This window comes from Papio anubis, unplaced genomic scaffold, assembly GCF_008728515.1.
Source record: "Papio anubis isolate 15944 unplaced genomic scaffold, Panubis1.0 scaffold165, whole genome shotgun sequence".
In the NCBI taxonomy this organism is placed as follows: Eukaryota; Metazoa; Chordata; class Mammalia; order Primates; family Cercopithecidae; genus Papio; species Papio anubis.
In genome coordinates, this window is record NW_022161635.1 from 45,409 (window position 1) to 64,738 (window position 19,330).

Here is a 19,330-nt window from a genome sequence, read left to right on the forward strand (position 1 = left end):
GGAATTTTTTTTCTATAAACATCTGTTATAAAGGCACTCATTTAAAAGAGATTAAAATATTAACAGAATCCAGACAGAGTTTACAAGCAACTGCAAAGCACAGGCAATAGAAGCTCTAAGCTCTGCACTGGAGAAACTTTACAACATAAACTTGCCTGTGCTTTAACTCATGTGATTATGCTAAGACCCTTATCCATGTTTTCCATAAGTGGATCCCCCAAAAACACATTTTGGAAGATTGTCTCAAACTCATGAAAATCTATTAGTAAATAAAGCCAATCTGTATGGATATACTAATATTCTGGGCCAGACTGACAAGTAGGTAAAGCAGGAGACCATTGAGGAGTGAAAGAGAGACTCCAAAGATTCTCTCTGCAGTCTATTATTGTGCCTAAAATCCTACAATCAGTGTTTCTTTCCTTTGACTCTTGAAGTATTGCATTTCTCTGTGGTGTCTTAATCATAAATGCAGATATCCCTAGAATGGACAACATCTGACGGTTGTTCCATGACAACTTAAGAATAACTTTACTAGAATAGAACAAGATATAGGTAGAAAAGGAGAGGCAAGAGAGATTATACTGAAGATCAAGGGACCAGCTGAATGGCATGAAGATGGAAATACTGAAACCATGGTCTAAAATAAAAGTCAACAGATGACCAACTGATTAATAAATCAGAATATTCTTCTTGAACACCTAATATCTTCAAGACATTATACCAAGCACCATACAAGGTACAGAAATATATGAGGCAGGATGGCTGTCTTCATGAAGTTTGAGGTCCGGTAGTTTTTGTTATGGAGCCAGGAAATGGACGGGTGGTTAGACCTAGAGCTAGAAATACAAGGGTAGCCAATATTCCTCCTCAGCAAGTCTGTATATGGCTCCAGGGAGGCCAACATTAGGCAAGTAAAGGATATTATGGGATTGAAGTAAATGATATTTAAAAAGGAAACAAGCATGAAATGAATGATAAACTAATAAAGCCATTCTCCCCTTGGCAAATATTTTTACTCTCTTTAGCGTGAGAATAAATTACAGGCTTTGATGCCTGGAGAATTTTATGTCCTTCCACCAAATAAAAAGAAACATAAGGTGGATCTCACATAATTAGTTTGTTGCTTTGCTTTTTGGGTTTGAGATTTTTGTTTGTTTATCTGTTTAAAATACTTACCGTCAAACCTTGCAAGTCTGTTGATATCTGCTCCAAGTTCCGAAGTAACTGATAGTGCATGGCGGACTTTTAGGTTCGTTTCCCTGTGAAATTATTGACATGACATGAATTTTTATATGGAACAGCCAACAGCATCCGACCAAAGCAATCAGGTGGGTGTAGCACATGCAAAGCCAAACCCAAGAGATCCAAGAAACTCTCCTTTGAATGTCATTCACACTTCGCTCACTGTTTCAGGAAAGTGGGCAGGGCTTCTTGGGCTCCTAAGAGTTGGCATTCTACCCATGGCACATCTTTATAACAACACACTGATCTGTTTTGCATTTTGAAAGAACAGAGGACATAACAAATATGGTTTCATTTGAACCTACTCAGACATCATGCATGAGTTACAAAACACATTTGGAATAGGAACACAGTTGCCAAATAAAGGAAGCTAATATCACTCCAGAGTCTACTATCTACATAGGAGTTTTACTTGCAAAAGATGGTCATGGCTAATTTCACAGTAGCTGAAATTTAAATGGGAAAAGGAATACAGCTTTCATTTTCTTGGAGAATCAATCCAAGAAATCCATAAATCTAAAATAGACAACCTACACAAGCTTAGCAAATCACAGTGAGTTGTGCATCTTCTTATAGGTGGGACCACACATACTTTGGACAGATGGCTCTCTGATATTCATAAACAGCCAGCAGTTAAGATTCTATGGCCATCACTTATGTCTTGTGTTTAAGGGCTTACCATCCCAGTTTTCTCACTGAATTCAGCCTAATTCTCTTACACTGTAGGTTAAGATCAGTTATCAGAGTTCTATGTTTTATGGAAATGTTTAGTGATACATTCATTCAGTCAACAAATATTGATTAAATACATACCCGAGTCACCCAAGATACTCAATGCTCCCCCAAAAGGATAGTCATCCTCTTGGGGAAAGCAAGTGGTAGGTAAAAAAGCAAACATCACTGTGTGGAATTTTGTGCAAATCCATGAAATAACTCATTGTAGACAGGCAAAAAGCGGATACCTAACAAGGCATCCAATCTTAACCTTCTGTAAATGAACTTCACAATGATGTAGGACAATATGAGTCCAACTCAAGGAATACCCATTGTTAAAATAGCTTTCTTCAGGAAAGACTAAGTTGGATGTATAACTGAAGCTAGTTTGTTTAAAAGTAATCTTATTCATCAAAACCTGCTGATTCCTAGGAGGCAGAGATGAGTAGGAATTGAGATAGTCAAGAACTTCATAGATGAAGCAGAAATTGAGCTGGCTTGATGGACAAGAGTGAGATAAGTGGTAGAGAGGCTAAAGGGTCAACATGTCCATCCACTTAAACAACTGTTCAAATAACTGAAATAGTCACACCAAAAAAAGACAGATAGCCCTAGTTCTTTAGCCCTAATCTACGTCATGTCATTTATCAAAGTTTGTCATCATTTTGAATTACTTCCTCAGGATCCTCTCCACTATCTCACTTCTACCTTCAAATGCGAAAAACAAAAGAGTAAGAATAATCACACATAGGCCTTCTTGATACTTTTAAAAAGTATTTTTCAAGACTCCTGATTAATGCCTTCATTGTCATTCCACACTCTTCCTTAATCTGCCTGAGTATCTTGATAAACTTCAAAGTCATTTTCAGCGTAAGAAACAATACCAAAAGATGCTGTATCCCCCTTACTCAGAATTGCATCTTACTATAGTTTCACATCTTGCAAAACCATAGTATAATATCACAACCAAGATATTGATATCGAAATAGTTAAGATACAGAACATTTCTATCACCACGGGATCCCTCAGGTTGTGCTCCATAGCCATACCCACCTCCCTGCCTTTCCCACCTCACCTTAACACCTGGCAACTACTAATCTGCTCTCTATTTCCATGATTTTGCCTTTTCAAAAGGCAAAATTTTATAAACAGAATTATACTGTATGTGACCTTTGGGTTTGACTATTTTTAGTCAGTATAATTCTCTGAAGATTCATCTAGAGTGTTACATGTATCAGTAGTTCAGTCATTGTTATTGCTAAGTAGTATTCCATGGTATGAATGCACCACAATTTTTTCAACCATTGACTTATAGAAGGATATTCAAGTTGTTTTCATTTATGGATGTTATGCATAAAGCCACCATAAACATTCATGTACAGATTTTTGTACAAACATGTCTTCATTTCTCTGGGATAAATGCCCAGGGGTGAAATTGTTGGGCTGTATGTTAACTGCATGTTCAGTTTTTAAGAAACTACAAAACCATTTTCCAGAGTGATTGTAGCATGTTACATTCCCACTCACAATGTATAAATGATCCTGTTTCCCTACTTCCTTGCTAGCATTTGGAGTTGTCACTCTTTTTTATTTTAGCCATTCTGATAGGTCTGTAGTGAGGTCTCATTGTAGTTTTAGTTTGTATTTCCCCAGTAGTTAATGGTGTTGAGCATCTTTTCATGTGCTTCTTTGCCATTTGTATGTCCTCTTTGGTGATATGTCTCTTTATGTCATTTGCCCATTTTCAAATGGTATGGTTTGTTTTTTTACTATTGAGTTTTTAAGAAGCTTTTTTTTTTTTTTTTTTTTTTGAGACTGAGTCTGGCTCTGTCGCCCAGGCTGGAGTGCAGTGGCCGGATCTCAGCTCACTGCAAGCTCCGCCTCCCGGGTTTACGCCATTCTCCTGCCTCAGCCTCCGGAGTAGCTGGGACCACAGGCGCCCGCCACCTCGCCCGGCTAGTTTTTGTATTTTTTAGTAGAGACGGGGTTTCACCGTGTTAGCCAGGATGGTCTCGATCTCCTGACCTTGTGATCCGCCTGTCTCAGCCTCCCAAAGTGCTGGGATTACAGGCTTGAGCCACCGCGCCCGGCTAAGAAGCTTTTAAAAAATATATTCAAGATACAAGTCCCTAGTCAAATAGATGGTTTACAAATATTTTCTTCTAGTCTGTAACTTATCTTTAAGCCCTTCTAACAGGGACTTCTGTGGAACAAAAATTTTTAATTTCATGAAGTCCAGTTTATCAAGGTTTTCCTTTTACGGATTATGTTTTCTGTGTCAAGTCTAAGAATCTGACTAGCCAGCTCTAGGTTTCAAAGATTATCTCCTATTTTTTTTCTCAAAGCTTTTTATACTTTACATTTGAAATCAATTTCTATAATACTTATAGAGCTATTCAAATTATCTATGTCATATTAAGTGTATAGTCTGTTTTTTTTGAGAAAGAGGGTCCATTTCTTCTAAATTGTCAAATTTCTGTGTGCACAGTTGTTTGTGGTATTTCTTTTTTACCTTTATAACGTCTTCAGGATCTATACCAAACTGCCAAATTGCCATTGTTCATGCATAATATTGCTGATTTGTGTCTTCTTTTTTTTCTTTTATCAGTATTCTTAGAGGTTTGTCACTTGTATTGATGTTTCCAAAGAACTAGCTCTGTATTGTTGATTGTCTTTATTTTTTTGTTTTGTTTTGTTTTCAAGTCTATTTATTTCTGCTCTTTATTATCTCCTTCCTACTGCTTCTTTTGGGTTTATTTTGCTGTTTTCTAGGTTTTTTAGATGAATGATAAGATTATTTGAGAATTTTTCTCTTTTCAAATGTATGCCATAAATGTTCCTCTCAGAACTGTGTTAGTTGTGTCTAAACTGTTCTGACCAAAGTAGGGTCCCACAGACTAAAGCACTATTTGAATAGCTCAGTATGGCAATAATTTGGAAGGCACCAGTTAAAACCATGGACTCTGGTGTCAGACTGCCAGGTTCGAGTCCTGGTTTCACTCTTCAGATGCTTTGGGCAAATTACTTAGGCTCTCTAAGCCTTGATTTCATTGTCTGTACAATAGGGCTTATATAGCATCTATATCAGGATTAAATGATAAATTCCACCTAAAGAACACAAACACATACTGTCATTAAAATGTAAACATTCAATAAATGTTTTTATGCCAGACAAATTAAATCCTCTGAAACAGAACTGCTATATGGTCTATAACTAAATTAAAAATTAATATCAACATCAAAACTGCATCATATTCTGTTTCTCTCTTCTTTTCCTATGTCTTCATTTGACACAGTTCCTAAAGGTTGCCTTTTAAAGTAACATCAGTCCTTCCTTCCCTCCTCAGGGAATCTTGATCTCTACCCCTCTCATTTTCCCTATAAAATCACTTGAAATCAAAACAAGCAGAAACTGTTTTTGAAAACATCTGAGGAATCTTACTGAAGATTCTCTGTGTAAAGTTATCCCTGTATATAAGTTTAGCTCACTGTTTCTGCAAGAAAATAAATTTAAGAGAAAAGACAGCTTCAAAATTACTGCAGAGTAATTAACTATGGACTTTGCGATGTAAACTCCTATGTCTCCCAAGAAGATACTGAACAAGGTTAAGTCTTATCTCTAAAGACATTACTTTTAAATAAATTGAAAACCAACTGAATTATTCCAATTTTAATAACTTACCCATCAAGCTCAGCAGTTTCAACATAACAGAGACCATGTGGCTCACTACTTGATAGGAGAAGTAAATCAGCCTATTTTCAAAAATCATAACAAAATAATACTTGAGAAGTTAGATTGGTTGAAAGTCTTCTACAGTATATCACCTCTTGATTACTAATGAGCCAACAGAGCCTTAGAAACAAAGTAAAAGAAGTGAGATCCTGTTCTACCTCTATGTCATATGCCCTGAACCAAACCCTCCCTCTTCCCTGTTCGTCCTTTATATGCCCCTTGACTATCACAACATAAACAAGCGAAGGAGCTGTCCTATGAATTAATAACCACTTGATTCACCTTTTTTGAATGAAACATATAAATTCTATTTTCTTGCTTTGATAATTACTAACATAAAACTCTCTCCAATAAATAATTGGAAATACATGCACAAACTTTAATTACCTTGTGTCATCAGTTAAAAACAGGGAGCAGACAAAGGAGATGGGGACAAAACAGAAGGGAAATAGATGGAGGAAACTAAAAAAATAAAATAAAAATAAGAGAGGCAAGGAAGTTAAGAAAGAGATAAAGATGGTAAGAAAAAAGTAAAAGATGGTAGGAAGTAAGAAAGGAGAGCTAAGATAAAGTAGGGACTAAGGAAGAGAGCAAGACAGAAGAGAAAATGTAGTTAAAGGCAGTGGGAAGAAATCAGAGACTGAGTAGTTTGGGTTTTTCAGAGATAATCAGTTCTATTCTGATGTCCAGTTGAGCTTTGCAAATCACCTATCACAATTCAGTTTTAGAATCCTGGTAGCTCTCTAAATTGGTAAAGTTCTTATCGATTTCATTTCAAATTTCTAAACTTATTTTAAAAATAAGCATTTTTATAAAATTTTGAAGAGTCTGAATATCTAAAAAGAATTGGCTTAAATTTTAGCAATTTAGTTTGAGACATTAGCCTAACAATTTTCTAGCTATGTCTGAATCTATGATTGGCATTCCAAATCTGTGAAATTTTCTTACCTTTGTTTTTTAAAACATTAGAATTGCTTTGTTCTTGAGTCTTGGGGGTTAAATTTAGAATCAATTTACTTTCTTGAGTCTCAAGCTTTTAAATTTGCAACTCAAAAATAGGGTGTGTGTGCGTGTGTGCGTGTGTGTGTGTGTGTGTGTGTGTGTGGTTTTGTCCAAATTGGGATTGGAATAAAACAGAGCTGGGGAAAAATGCCCTGTGACAGCCCCTAAAGGAATAAGTGGGTTTGCATTACCAAGGCTCTTACACAACTCTGAATCAAAGAGCCACAGAAGCTTGTTGAGGCAGAAATTTTCTGACTTGTCACACTGTGAACAGAGCAAAGCCACATAAAGAAAGTGATGTCGCTCTTGGACCAAAAACTACCCATCCTGATTTTAAAGGGAAAAAAAAGTTTTCTGAAAATTCACCTTGATCTTACTTCCCACATTTAAATTTCAATGCATAAGAGCAGGCACAAGGCACTAAACAGGAAAAGAGCTCAATAGTCAGTCTGTGGGCCTGCGCCTCTCCTCCCCTGAGCTTAAAAGGCTCATTTGAAACAAAATCCAAAATTCTCTAATCCTAAGAATCTGTGACTGAATACAGTTATGAAGTATAGAGAAAGATGCCTATTTGTACCCAGGGCTGCTTTTCTTTGAAACTCGAATCCAGTGTTACTGTTGAAGACTGGGCAGGGCTGCATTGACACTCACACCATGGTAAACAAGGGGAGGAGTCCCTGCACACAGCTGGCTAGGAACATGTGACTGAGGCGCCACTGCCATCTGGCGGTCAGATTCTCTCCTGAGCAGTGACCCAGCTTCCCACAGGCTGACCCCCACAGGTTCCAGGCTAACTGTTCCTGCTCACTGTACTCTCTGGGACCGAGACACCTACCTTCCCCACCTCCGCCCATCTCCCCAGTTACCACCTTTCTCTTTGATGTTCTGTGAACCTTCCTCCGGCTTTCTTACTCCGTGATCGCCATGCTGCACTCCCTTCATCTATCCTCCCTTCTCCCTGTCCCTCTGCTGAGGCCTGCTGTTCCCTTTTGTTAACCTCATCCTTCAAGGCATTAATTCATTGTGGTTGAGGAGGGAGTGTGAAGGGAAGGCCCAGGGGGGCCAGGAGGATAAGAGGTCAATGTGCTCATCGTCATGCAGGCAGGCCTATTTTCTAGTGCACTCAGTCATAATTGTGAAAAGGAAAGGGCAGGAGAGCTGCAGAAAAAGCCCTGCTCATCCCTTGTCACCCCTTTCCAGAGGTGCTGTGCCAGGAGTGGAGCAACACATGGATTTCGGGGCCCACCTTCCCCAGGACTCTGAGTCTCACAGCAGGCCTCCTCAAACTGACTCCTCCAGTAAATCCTACAGGGACCAAATTCCTAGTTGATCCAGAAACTTGTGTTCCAGATGTAGGTGTTTATGATTCCAAATAATGTAGCTGATATTTAGGGAGGGTTTACTATGTGTCCAGCACCGTCCTAAGAGCTTCACATGTGCTATTTTATTTAACGTTCACAGAAATCCTATAGCGCAGGTCCTATTGTTATCTCCACTTTACAGATGAGCAAAGTAAGGCCCAGAGGGGTTCTGTAACTTCCTCAAGGTCACACAGTAAGTGGAGGAGCCAGGATTTCAATCTGGGCAGTATGAGGCATATACTGCAAGGGATACCAAAATGATTCAAAACCTCTTTGCTTCAAGGATTTGTATAGTTTAATAAAGGCAGAATATAAGGGTTCTAAGAGCCTTATTAACAAAGTGCTATGAAGGGAGTGCAAATGAGAGTGCAACATTGGATTGCTAGTTGAGGAAGGGCATCATGGAAAATTCTAGATGCAGTGAAAGGAGGTCCCCAAGGCAGAATGACTAACAGGAGTAAAGAAGTGGAAAGGAAAAGCATGAATATCCAAACTCACAGGTGGGCCAGGATATCATTAATTCCATTCAGAACCACCTATTATATGCCCCATATTTACTTTCTTTTGTGAATTATTAGTGCCTTTTCTCCTTGCTCTGCCAGGAAAGGCTCTGCTATGTCCTCCATGAAGGAACCAGTGTTTTCCAATACAACGCCCCTTCCCCAGCTTCCATGGGCAACAGAAAACAAATATTCCCATTAGAGGGAACCTGAAAAGAATGCACTGAACATATTTGGGTCCTCAGAGCCAAAGGCATTGTCCTCATAGGTTTATTAGTCATAATTAATGTTTGTTGAGTTAAAGAATAAAGTAAAATGTAAAGCAACGATAACACCTTAAAGCTATACAATTATTTAAGGATTTATAAAACCCTCTCTCATAATTGTGTCATTTTACTCTCTTAACCCTGTGAGTAGTATTCTTCCCATTGTATGGATGAGGAACCGGGGAGGTCATATCTGGCTCAGGAGTGAGGGAGGAATAGACTCTACCACACCCACCAGAAGAACTAAATTAACTCATGTAAAGCCCATGGCCCTTCCAAAGTCATTGAGGAACCCAAAGGCCCAAGAGACTTAACGCAATCCTCATGGACACGCATAGCTTAAATTGCAGATCTGGAACTAGAATTCAGAACTTCTGATCCCAAAATGTATGCTCTTTTCCTCTGGTGGGCTACTAAATCACTGGAACACAAAACTATGAAAAACAGAAAGTATTTCACTTTGTTTTATGCTTTGTTTTGCTTTGTTGGCGTTCAAAAATCAAAACCACAATGGTGAAAGAATATTTGGATTGTGGTTCCATGACCTGATGGAAAGATAAATTTGTAGAATTAAGTTGAACACTTTTGGATCTCCTTTTATTTTTTAGGCCATTCTCACACATAGAGTTATTTATCTTCTCTATCATCTACAACATTATCTTTTATTATAATCCAAAAATAAAAATAAAAAACAAAATAGCTCATGTATTGAGTCAAAAAACGAGAATGAGATTCTAAAAATGAACTTTGTATGGTGATAGGTAACATTTGTATTTAAAGTTTAAATTTCAGGTCCAATAAATGCATATTGGTTACTAATATGTACTAGACATATCATTGTTTTTCTAATTACAGTGATTTGAGAAGAATAAGAAAAAGATGGTGATAAAGAAGAGAAGGAAGTGTGAGAATAATAATGGACATCATAAAATTTCTTAACAGGCAGGCTGTTCCTCTGGTCAAAAAAAATCCTTGCCTGAATATTTTACCCCCACTTTCTACTGTCATATAAATATGACAATTAGATATAGATCAGAGAGAGAGACACACACACAGAAAGAGATGGAAAGATAGAGATGGTTTATTTACAGCAAATAGGTTGGAACAACAAGTAACTGACTTGAAGCTGTAAAACTTAAAAGAGCAATGAGGGCAATGAGACCACCAAAAAAAAAAAAAAGAAAGAAAAAAGAAAAAAAAAAAAGCGCCTCTCTGGAAGTGCGTCCAAGAAAGGTGTTGAAAAAGAATAGATGAAATTCTCTGATGAGTCAAGAAAGAGCAAAAGCCCACTCCAGTCACACCTGGAGTTTAGGTCAAATTAATCTTTCTAGCCCTATCATTTCCAAAGGGTAAAACTGTCCATTCCTGTATCAGAAGAATGCCTTGGTTTTAAAACAATTCTATGAATGCCTTTTTGTGGAGGGAAAGGAAGGACTTTTCAAACAAGCTAAACAACTCAATTCTGGTAATGTTCAAATATACTCATGCCCAGTAAGGATTTTGTTTCTACCATCAGCTAAGAAAAGTGAAACAACACAAGAGCACTGCTGTCAAGTGAAGGAGAAAGGTACACCTGGCTCCCATGGCCCGGGTTCCGGTAGTATCAGGAATTCTGCAGTATGTTTTTCTAACAAAATGTATTTGGTTCTTCTAATGCCAGTCAAACTCCTTGTGGTATCTGAATTATACTCTGCATTTTTCCTGGTTGCGCCAAAAAACTAGGAATTCTGGCAATTCAGCCCAAAAGTATTCTTGAATTTTAAAATGTATATACAAATGCAAAACAAGGGGGTTCGCTACATTAAAAAAAAAAAAAAAAAAAAAAAGGTAAGTAACTTCTGAATATGCCAGCTAATTGGCAATCTCTGGTGAGTTATTTTTCCTTGCTTAAAAGTTTACTGATGAACTGACATAAATCAGGTTGCAAATTCTAAGTCTGAACAGCCAGAAGTTATGCATCTGCATTGGGCACAACATATTTTCTGATCACTTGGCTTCCAGCATCCAAGCCCAGAGCCCCTAACGCTGGTAGCCCAGACTCAAGTCAATGAGGATGACTTTTCCAATGCAGTCAGGAATAGCAAATGGTAGTGGTTAGAAGTGGGGGCACTTGAGCTAGATTACATAGACTTAACTCCTGAATGTCCCACTAGCAAGCTATTTGATGGCACTGTGCCTCTGTTTTCTCATCTGTAAAGTGAGAGCAATAAGGATACTATATAACCTGCCCTTACTGAGCTAATGTGAGGATTAAATGAGTTAATCACAGAAAGTGCTTGTTAATATTGTCTGGCATGTGACGCATGGTCAATAAATGCTAGTATTGTTTTCATGACCTTCATGACCTGGTTTCCCCCAAAATCCACCTCAGTATAACTCCTAAGTGGGTCTCTTTCAGGGTCCCATAAGTTTTACCCCCCAAATACAAGCTCTCTGAAGCCCCTGCCAGCTCATACCAGAGTGCAGGGAGATATATTAGTACTCCTAAGTGATTCCAGTGGTTCACCTAAAAAAAATTTTCTTGCCCTTGAAAATGGTTTTGTAGGTGCTGAGTAGGTAGTCATGGGAAAACTTTGAACAAAATTATCTAATCAAGAGGTGCTGTGAGGTGGTTTTGAAGGACTCCCATCCTCGATTATTCAAAGATTAGGCCAACAGAACTACATTTGTAGAAGTCAAACAGAGAACAATGGAGATAAAAATATCATCTTTTTTTGATAAAGCTGTTATTATTGATAAAGACCAGGCTTTAGGTCTGTGGCCCAAATGGGCTTCACCCCTATCAGACAAACGTATCAAACCACAGATGCTGGAAGCTCTAAGTTTCCCTGGCCCTCCCACTACCCCCACCACAGGGATTCGTTTCTATAACATTGATGGCACGGAAGAGCAGAGCAGAACGGACTCTCTGCACACAGGTGCAGCTCAAAAAGAATAAGAATTAAGGAAGCATCACCTAGGTCATGTGTACCACTCCCAGCTCCCAAACTCACCAATCCAAGAAGTCACTCCTAGGAGAGAGGAGAGAGCAAGTGGATGAAAGACACTTAAAGTGGTATTTTGGTGCCGTCCCTCCAAATGAAAACAGGAGGAAGAGTGGAAAATAAGCATTCTCACCCCATCATGGGAACCACCATAAAAGGCTACATCTGTGTGTCTAATACAGTAGCCACAAATCACACGCAGCTATTTAAATCTAAATTAATTAAAATTCAATATTCTGCTCTTCAATTGCACTTGTGCTTGCCTTCTGTATTTCATTTCATTGATGCTTTTGCAATAGCAAGTAAGCATACATACCATAATATAGAAGATATAACTAAATTAAAAACAAAGTCCAAGGAAAATACAAATTCAAATATAAAGGCTAGAGTGCCGATTGGAGCCTAGATATGCTGGCCACGAGGCACCACAGAGTTAAAAGCTTTGAGACATAGATTTGACTGCTTCTTTTCTGGACCCACTCCTAAAAATGTGAGAAATGAGCAGACTGAGTCCAGTCTGATGTTCCCCCTTGTTAGAGCACATTCATGGGGCTCCTAGGACTCATTGTTTTCACTGAATACCGGAAGTAAAAAACATACCTAGCATTGCCCCTGAAATATTCAGTTCCAAATAATATGATAGTTAAGTGTGTGGCATATATAGGTTTATGCTAATTCCTCTCTATTATGACACTATCTAGCTAAAGTCATTGCCAAAAACATTTGAATGCACACATCTTAGAAGCACCAAAACTCTTTCATTGTAATCATTTTAACTGAGAGTAGAACTCGAATGAGTTGCCTGGAGCCCTTTCTTCTTAGACAAAGAATCCTGAATATACACAATCTTTAATTAGGGCAGATACTGTTTACTGGTATCCCACTGACCCAGAACATCTGAATTTTTGTAAATTTATATGCACTTTTCTTTTTTTTTCCTGTCTTCTTTCTTACAAAGATCAATACTTATTTATTTAGCCAACATTTACCAAATGCCCCTGATGATGGAACATGGTACCAAGTGTTGGAAAACAGGCAAATCAATATGCGCTTTGCCTGCAAGAATCATATAGTCTGGTGTCAGCTTACACAGAGAATCACAGCATGGAAGGGAGTTTTGAGATCCTGTAGTGCTCTAGCTTCTTATTTGACACATGGACAAACCAAAGACAAAGAAGATAAAGTCTTTGCTGTCACTGAAGGAATAGAGCAAAGCCTCAGTTCTCACCCAGTTCCCCATCTAGTGCCCTTACACTGGATCTACCTTGATTCCACACACACAGTATGTTCTAACAGACACCACCCTCCAGGGTATTATTTCTAATCTTTAATGAGCTGAAAAACAAGATGGACAAGCAAATTTAAATTGCGGCTTAAATAAAAGTAAATAGATTGCGAGTGAGAACCTGGCAAACTGTTCTACTTATGAGGAGCTTAACCCAGAGTGGACTTTGAGACCTCTGTTTTGGCTGTCGACACCTTTTTGTTTATTTTTGGTTCCCAACTATTTTCCAAAGCACTGCGGTTACCAGAGAAATAAGCACTTCTCTACTTAAAGTGTGAACTCTTTTGTGAATGACCAGTCTACTGAGTAGTCTCCTTAGTGTGGGCTGTTCTGGAGAATTCAGTATACACAGATGGTGCATTAATGAAAGAAGACTGCTTCTGAAAGTGAATGTTTAGGAGTCTTAACTGAGTTGTCTTGTAAATAACTCTTGGGGCCATATTTTTTTCCCTGTGGTAAAATGTTTCAAGTTGATACACAAAATAGCACTCAACACAAAAAATTTCGTATGTAATCTAATATATATTTGACATAAACAATAACTTGAATTTTTAATCTCTGATCTCAATAATTTTTATTACCTTAAATTTAATTTGAACTATAGTTAGTTGCATATATTTTAGTGATTAGACCAATCCCTTGAATTTTATTAAGGAAATTATAACATAGGCCACTTGAGTATATAAATTATAGTATATTTGATAAAGTAAAATCTCATTAATTAACATGTTATTAATTCAGCACAATCAATACACATTTTCTAATTTTTAAGGAAGAAACATATCTTTTCTTTCTCTAGCTTATGTTTTTTTCAAATATACTGTAAATTAACAATACTAATCAGGATATTAACAGTACTAATCACAAAATACGTGAGAACAGACTTTTTAAAGTACTCAGGAGCATTTTAAAAACTCTTATTTACATCAAATATTGGTTTTCTAATTTAAAATCTGTTGTTCCTATTAATTTAAAAGATCCCTAGGGAAATACACAAGGTGATACTCACTCAACCTTATGTGAGTTACCATGTTATTGAAACTAATAAATCAATGCCTTTTAAAATATTTTATAATTGTGACTTTTTACTAATACATACTGAAGATAATTATTCTGGATTAGCAAGGATTTACTAAATTTGCAAATGTAAATACTTCCATATATAGGCTACTTTAATCTGCGATAAATTCTTTAAACAATATTGAATACTCACAGCAACAAATTGGTTATTTTCTAATTTAATGATGTCTCCCACTTTGACATTCATCCATTTTTCATTCTGTAGTCTAAAAACAAAAACAAAATTAATTTTTTTCAAGAATGAAGACTCAGAAGTACAACCAAGGGAATGTATTCACAATGTAACATCATATAACAGAGGAAGCAGACGAGACTTTCCTAGTATGTTAGATTCAAAATGGCCTTACATTAACATGAGAACAAAGGCCCAGAGAGGTTAAGTGGTTGCCCAAAGATACCCAGTGAGTTATTGGTACTCCTGGGCTAAACTCAACATGCTAAACTCTTGGCTGAGCACGCTTTCCACCACCCGCATGGTGCCAGTTTTATGCAGCAGCTATGAAATCTCAATAAATTTTAGTCATCGACATTCTTTTCAAACTCTTTATTAATACAGAAACATCATTGCCATTGCCTCAGAAGTCTATTTAACTGGAGGCAAGAAAGTGAAGGAGACAGTGGCAAGGTAGAGCAACAGCTAAAATGCAACAGGAAAAATATGTTAAAGTCTGGAAAGGACAAGAACAACAAAGCATGATAAAAGAAGCCTTGGAAGACTGAATGAGAAGGACCACCTACAAACCAGCACTGAGGCTGAAGGACAGGCTTGGTGGTATTCTAACAGGACAGCAGCTCAGAATAGAGAACAACACAGTCAACCTACTGCACTGCTTTCTGTGCAGCTCATGTATACGATGGAGCCCCAAGCCCACCCTCTACCCAGTTCAAAGGGGTTTATTATGAAAAGCTATTGTGTCCATTGAATCTGGCCCCTGGTGACAACTTAGTCAGGGCTGCCCAAAACCAGACAGGCCCTCTGGATACAGACCACCTGGGTCAGTACACCATGATGCTAATCATTCCTTCTGAAATTCCCTGAAATGTAAACCAGCTTTGTTTTCTAACTTGGAAGTTTTCATCACATTTCTTTCTCAGAGATTCCCTTCTAAGAGAAAAGGTTGGGATGAGTAGAGCAGGTTTGCCCAAAGTTGAGGTGGACAGGTTAATTTCATTGTACTTTTAAAAAAAATTAACCTAATTTACTTGTTTTATAGCCTGGAAAATAGTTTTAAATATTTATTCAACTGTGAAATATGCCTCACACTATCAACTCTGCTGGATCATTTGGCTTAAACACTCAAAGAATTTTTCTTTAATACAGATCCAAGTACATGTTGTTCTGGAAATTTTTCAATTGCAGTATTTTCATCTCTAGCCAGAATTCAATCATTTTTCCAGTGCTACACTTTTCTGAACTTTATCTAGTTTGACAACAACAGAAGAACCTAGGAAGCCTTCTAAATCTCGTTTATCTTTACAGGTATGAATTACGTGCTGGTTAATTTCTCCTAGAGACACCTCCTCTGGCACCTTACTGACACTTCTCAGCAAACAGTATCTCAGAAAAAATAGGCATGAGTGGATGGAGAAGCCTATTGTGTCATTTTTGGAAACTGCACTGCTACCAAATTGCCTTGAAGTCTCTATTGAAAGTGCACCTGCCTCAGGAAGAAGTTGAGATGATATTGCATTTTATTTCCAAACTCTTATTCTTCCAACTTGTATAGTACAAGCTCTAGGAAGGATCATACAAGAAACAGTAGGCAGTAGTCCTGGATGTTGACGCTGAGCCTAGCACAATCCAAACTACTTCATCAATAACCTGTACAATGGACAATTGGACACACTTTTCAGATTTGTGGACAGCACCCTAACAAGAAGAAAGCACAGCCCACACAAAGTAAGATCATGATAGGAAAGTGTCTTATGACTTGACAAAGTTATCAGAAACTGAACAAAGAGTAAGAAAAAGAAGTACAAAATAGATTATTTTAAAGAGGAGAAAGTAACACTCTACAAATGTAACTAGAGTTTACAGAAAAAGAGCCTGGAGATATTGGTAAGCCACAGGCTGTGTGAGATGCCTTGCTTAACCTCTGACTTGAATATATCCCTGTAGAACAATCAGTATGTACAATACAATCAGAGGATTTTTTATGTTATTCCCTATTCTATCTTATTAAATATTGATATATGTAACTATACTTAACTGGGAACTCAGAGATACATTTAATGAGCACTAAGGGTCATAGCAACAGAAGTACCCAAACTTACTGAATAAGCATAAACTGATAAAGACCTGTAAACTAATTTAAATAATCTATATTTTGAATCCAACCATTTTTCTTGTCCTACCTACAACCACCACCACTGACAACAATACATAAAAAATGTCCCAGCAGCACTGGAGGGGCAGACAAAATTATTTGCTTTAAAACTCATCTTCAGAATATTTCTAGACTTCTAAAATGTTAGCCTGTATGGTGATTGGGTTTCGTCACCAACTTGAAACATGAAAGCAGACACTCCCTGGCTCTACGTATGTGATGCAGCTGTTCTCAGGGTTCGTGTTTAAAGCAATCTTGCACCACAGCTCTTCTAGAGGGACATAGGATGGCCTTTTGGGTTGTGAAGGTGATACTGGCTCCACAGACTCAGCACCTTCAAACTTTGCTTTTGCCGTTGTCAAAAGGTAAAAGCTCCTGTAGATGAATTGCAGTATATGAATATTCTGCAAAGAAAGGAGAAGTTGTAAGATTTTAAAATGTGGCTCAAATTTCAGCATCATATAATTATTTCAGAGTATAAAACTCTGACATAATCTAGTTAATGCATCTTAGAATCAGGTTTTTTTTTTAAATACATATGGGATAATGAGATAGACTTTACCTTAGCAAACTCACAAGCCAATTGCTAAATAAGCCAAAATCCAAGTAAAAAATTCATAAAATTTAAATTCCAAAGGCACCATAAAACATATGGAGTTTAACTGCCAAAGAACAACAACTAGAATTATTTGAAGCAATTTTTAAAAATATATATATATCTACTCTCACAACTCTTGAGTTCTAAGAAAAGGAGGTAAGAGATAGCAACTGCAACTAATAATTTTTGATAAACTGGTCTGTACCTGCTTCTTCCTGATGAGGCATAGCAAGGTAAGAGCTGCTAGACTTTGCTGAAAATCTCCTTGAGAAAATGAAAGTCTGAGAGTGAGGCAGCACCTACCATGCTCCATGTCACTAGACCATTGCTTTCAAAAGCTGAAAATCAAGTGTTGACCTTAAGCAACACTTTTGGAAGCAATATTGCAAGTGTATTGCTAAAGCTTAAGAAACAAGAGGGGATTTTCAATGGGTTCATCAAGGTCATCCTTTCCATGTTCTAATGCTCCTGATTTCCCACCAGCAACATGGATTCCTGAAAAGGGGATTTCCTCACAAGCTACAGAAGTGTTGGGGTACTAGAGACAGAAGATAATAAAGGTCAATATAATTGACCTCCCCTAATTAACCAATCAATCCATTTACGCTGAGCTTGGTTTCTTCTTTAATCTCAAGCATATGTCGGCCCTATAACATTCAAAAGTATTCCCTTGCTGATAAACTTTGTTTTGTTCACCACTTCATCCTGAGGACTTCATCCTGAGGACTTCATCCTGAGGACAATGCCTAGTTCACAGCAGGCACTCAGTAAGTATGTAGTGAATGAATGATAAATAAACTAAGGAGTATAGAATCATCATTTCCAAAAACATTTGTTGAATGATAGCATTTGCCTGAATGCCTAAAAAGAATTATAGCATCCAACGTTTATTTAGTGCTTACTGCATTCCAGGGACTGTACTGATCCCTTCATGTATAGGGTGCCAAATAAAATTAATAGCACCTCATTAAATTTGAATTTCAGATAAACAACAAATTATTTTTAGTATATATTCCATGTAATATATTGGACACATTTATACAAAAACATTATTATTGTTTACCTGAATTCCAAATTTAAATAGAGTCTTATATTTTAATTTGCTACATCTGGCAACACTATTCATGTATCTTATCTCATTTAATCCTCACAACAGTCCTAGAGATAGGTATTGTTTTGACTCCCATTTTATAGAATAGGACACTGAGGTTCATGCAATCTTTGCCTTATTTTGCAGTATCTATCAAAAGTTTAAATAACCACACACTTTGAAAACTGATCCTACAGGTACTCAAATATGAATGTACCAGGATATTTACTGCAGCATTATTTGTAACAGAAATTGATTAGAAGCCACGAAAATGTCCATCAAGAGGAATTAGATAGATGTACCATGAAACACTTATTTAATCATGGTTCATTCACTCAATGGAATATAGTGCAGCCACTGAAAAGAATAAGGTAGGTCTATATGTGCTAATATGAAATATGCTGTTAGTTACATTATTAGGTAATGTAAAAAGAAGTAAGTGCATGTAGGATATATTATACATGTTTATAGGCATAGAAAATTTCTTGAAACATACACAAGAAACTACTGTGGTTGACAATAGAGAAATAAAATGAAGAGAGAAATTGGGGTGGAAGAGAGACTTCATTTCCATTTTATGCTCTTTTGTACTGTTTAAATTTTTTGGCATTACACATATTAGTATTTTAATGGCCAACTGGAAGGAAGAATAGAAAAAGAAGAAGTAATAGAAGAAAACTTTGCCAAGGTCACATATAAGTGGCAGGTCTAGGACCAGAACCCAAGTTTGTCTGGCTACAAAGCTCATGCTCTTAATAAATCTATATTTATTGTTCCTGTTTACTTTATTTCCCAGAGTAATTATGTATTAGCTATATAGAAAAAGATTGGACCCTAAGGAGCTGAAAGGACCCAATCACGGCAACAGTGCACACTCCTGGCATTTAAAACCAGTTGATCCAAAGACAGCTTACAATCATGATCCCCTGGCACAAACACTCAGTGGACAGCAGCAGTTTCTGGTTCTTTTCAATCCCAGCACCATCAGAGCTGCACTAGAGGAAAACAGACAGCTTGACCCTAATCCCCTAATAACAGACTGGTGAACAGGATCTCATTACACTGAGAATGAACATAATGCTCATGTCTTTGGAATCTATTTATTTTAAAGAATGCAGATGTTTCCCCTTTTTCTCCCTTCATTTTAG

The 19,330-nt window shown here is 37.3% G+C and overlaps 1 protein-coding gene across 3 annotated transcripts in view; it reads right to left on the reverse strand.

Annotated features, from left to right (window-relative positions):
- The window catches only part of LOC116272700 (probable phospholipid-transporting ATPase IM), a 144,223-nt gene that overhangs the window by 35,016 nt on the left and 89,877 nt on the right, over positions 1-19,330 (reverse strand). For all 3 annotated transcript variants that reach the window (XM_031661466.1, XM_031661464.1, XM_031661465.1), the window contains 3 exons: positions 14,301-14,373; positions 5,639-5,709; positions 1,177-1,259 (listed from right to left, as the gene is read on the reverse strand). In XM_031661466.1, coding sequence (XP_031517326.1) covers positions 1,177-1,259; positions 5,639-5,709; positions 14,301-14,373 — 227 coding nt within the window. The remainder of the gene's footprint in view (positions 1-1,176; positions 1,260-5,638; positions 5,710-14,300; positions 14,374-19,330) is intronic.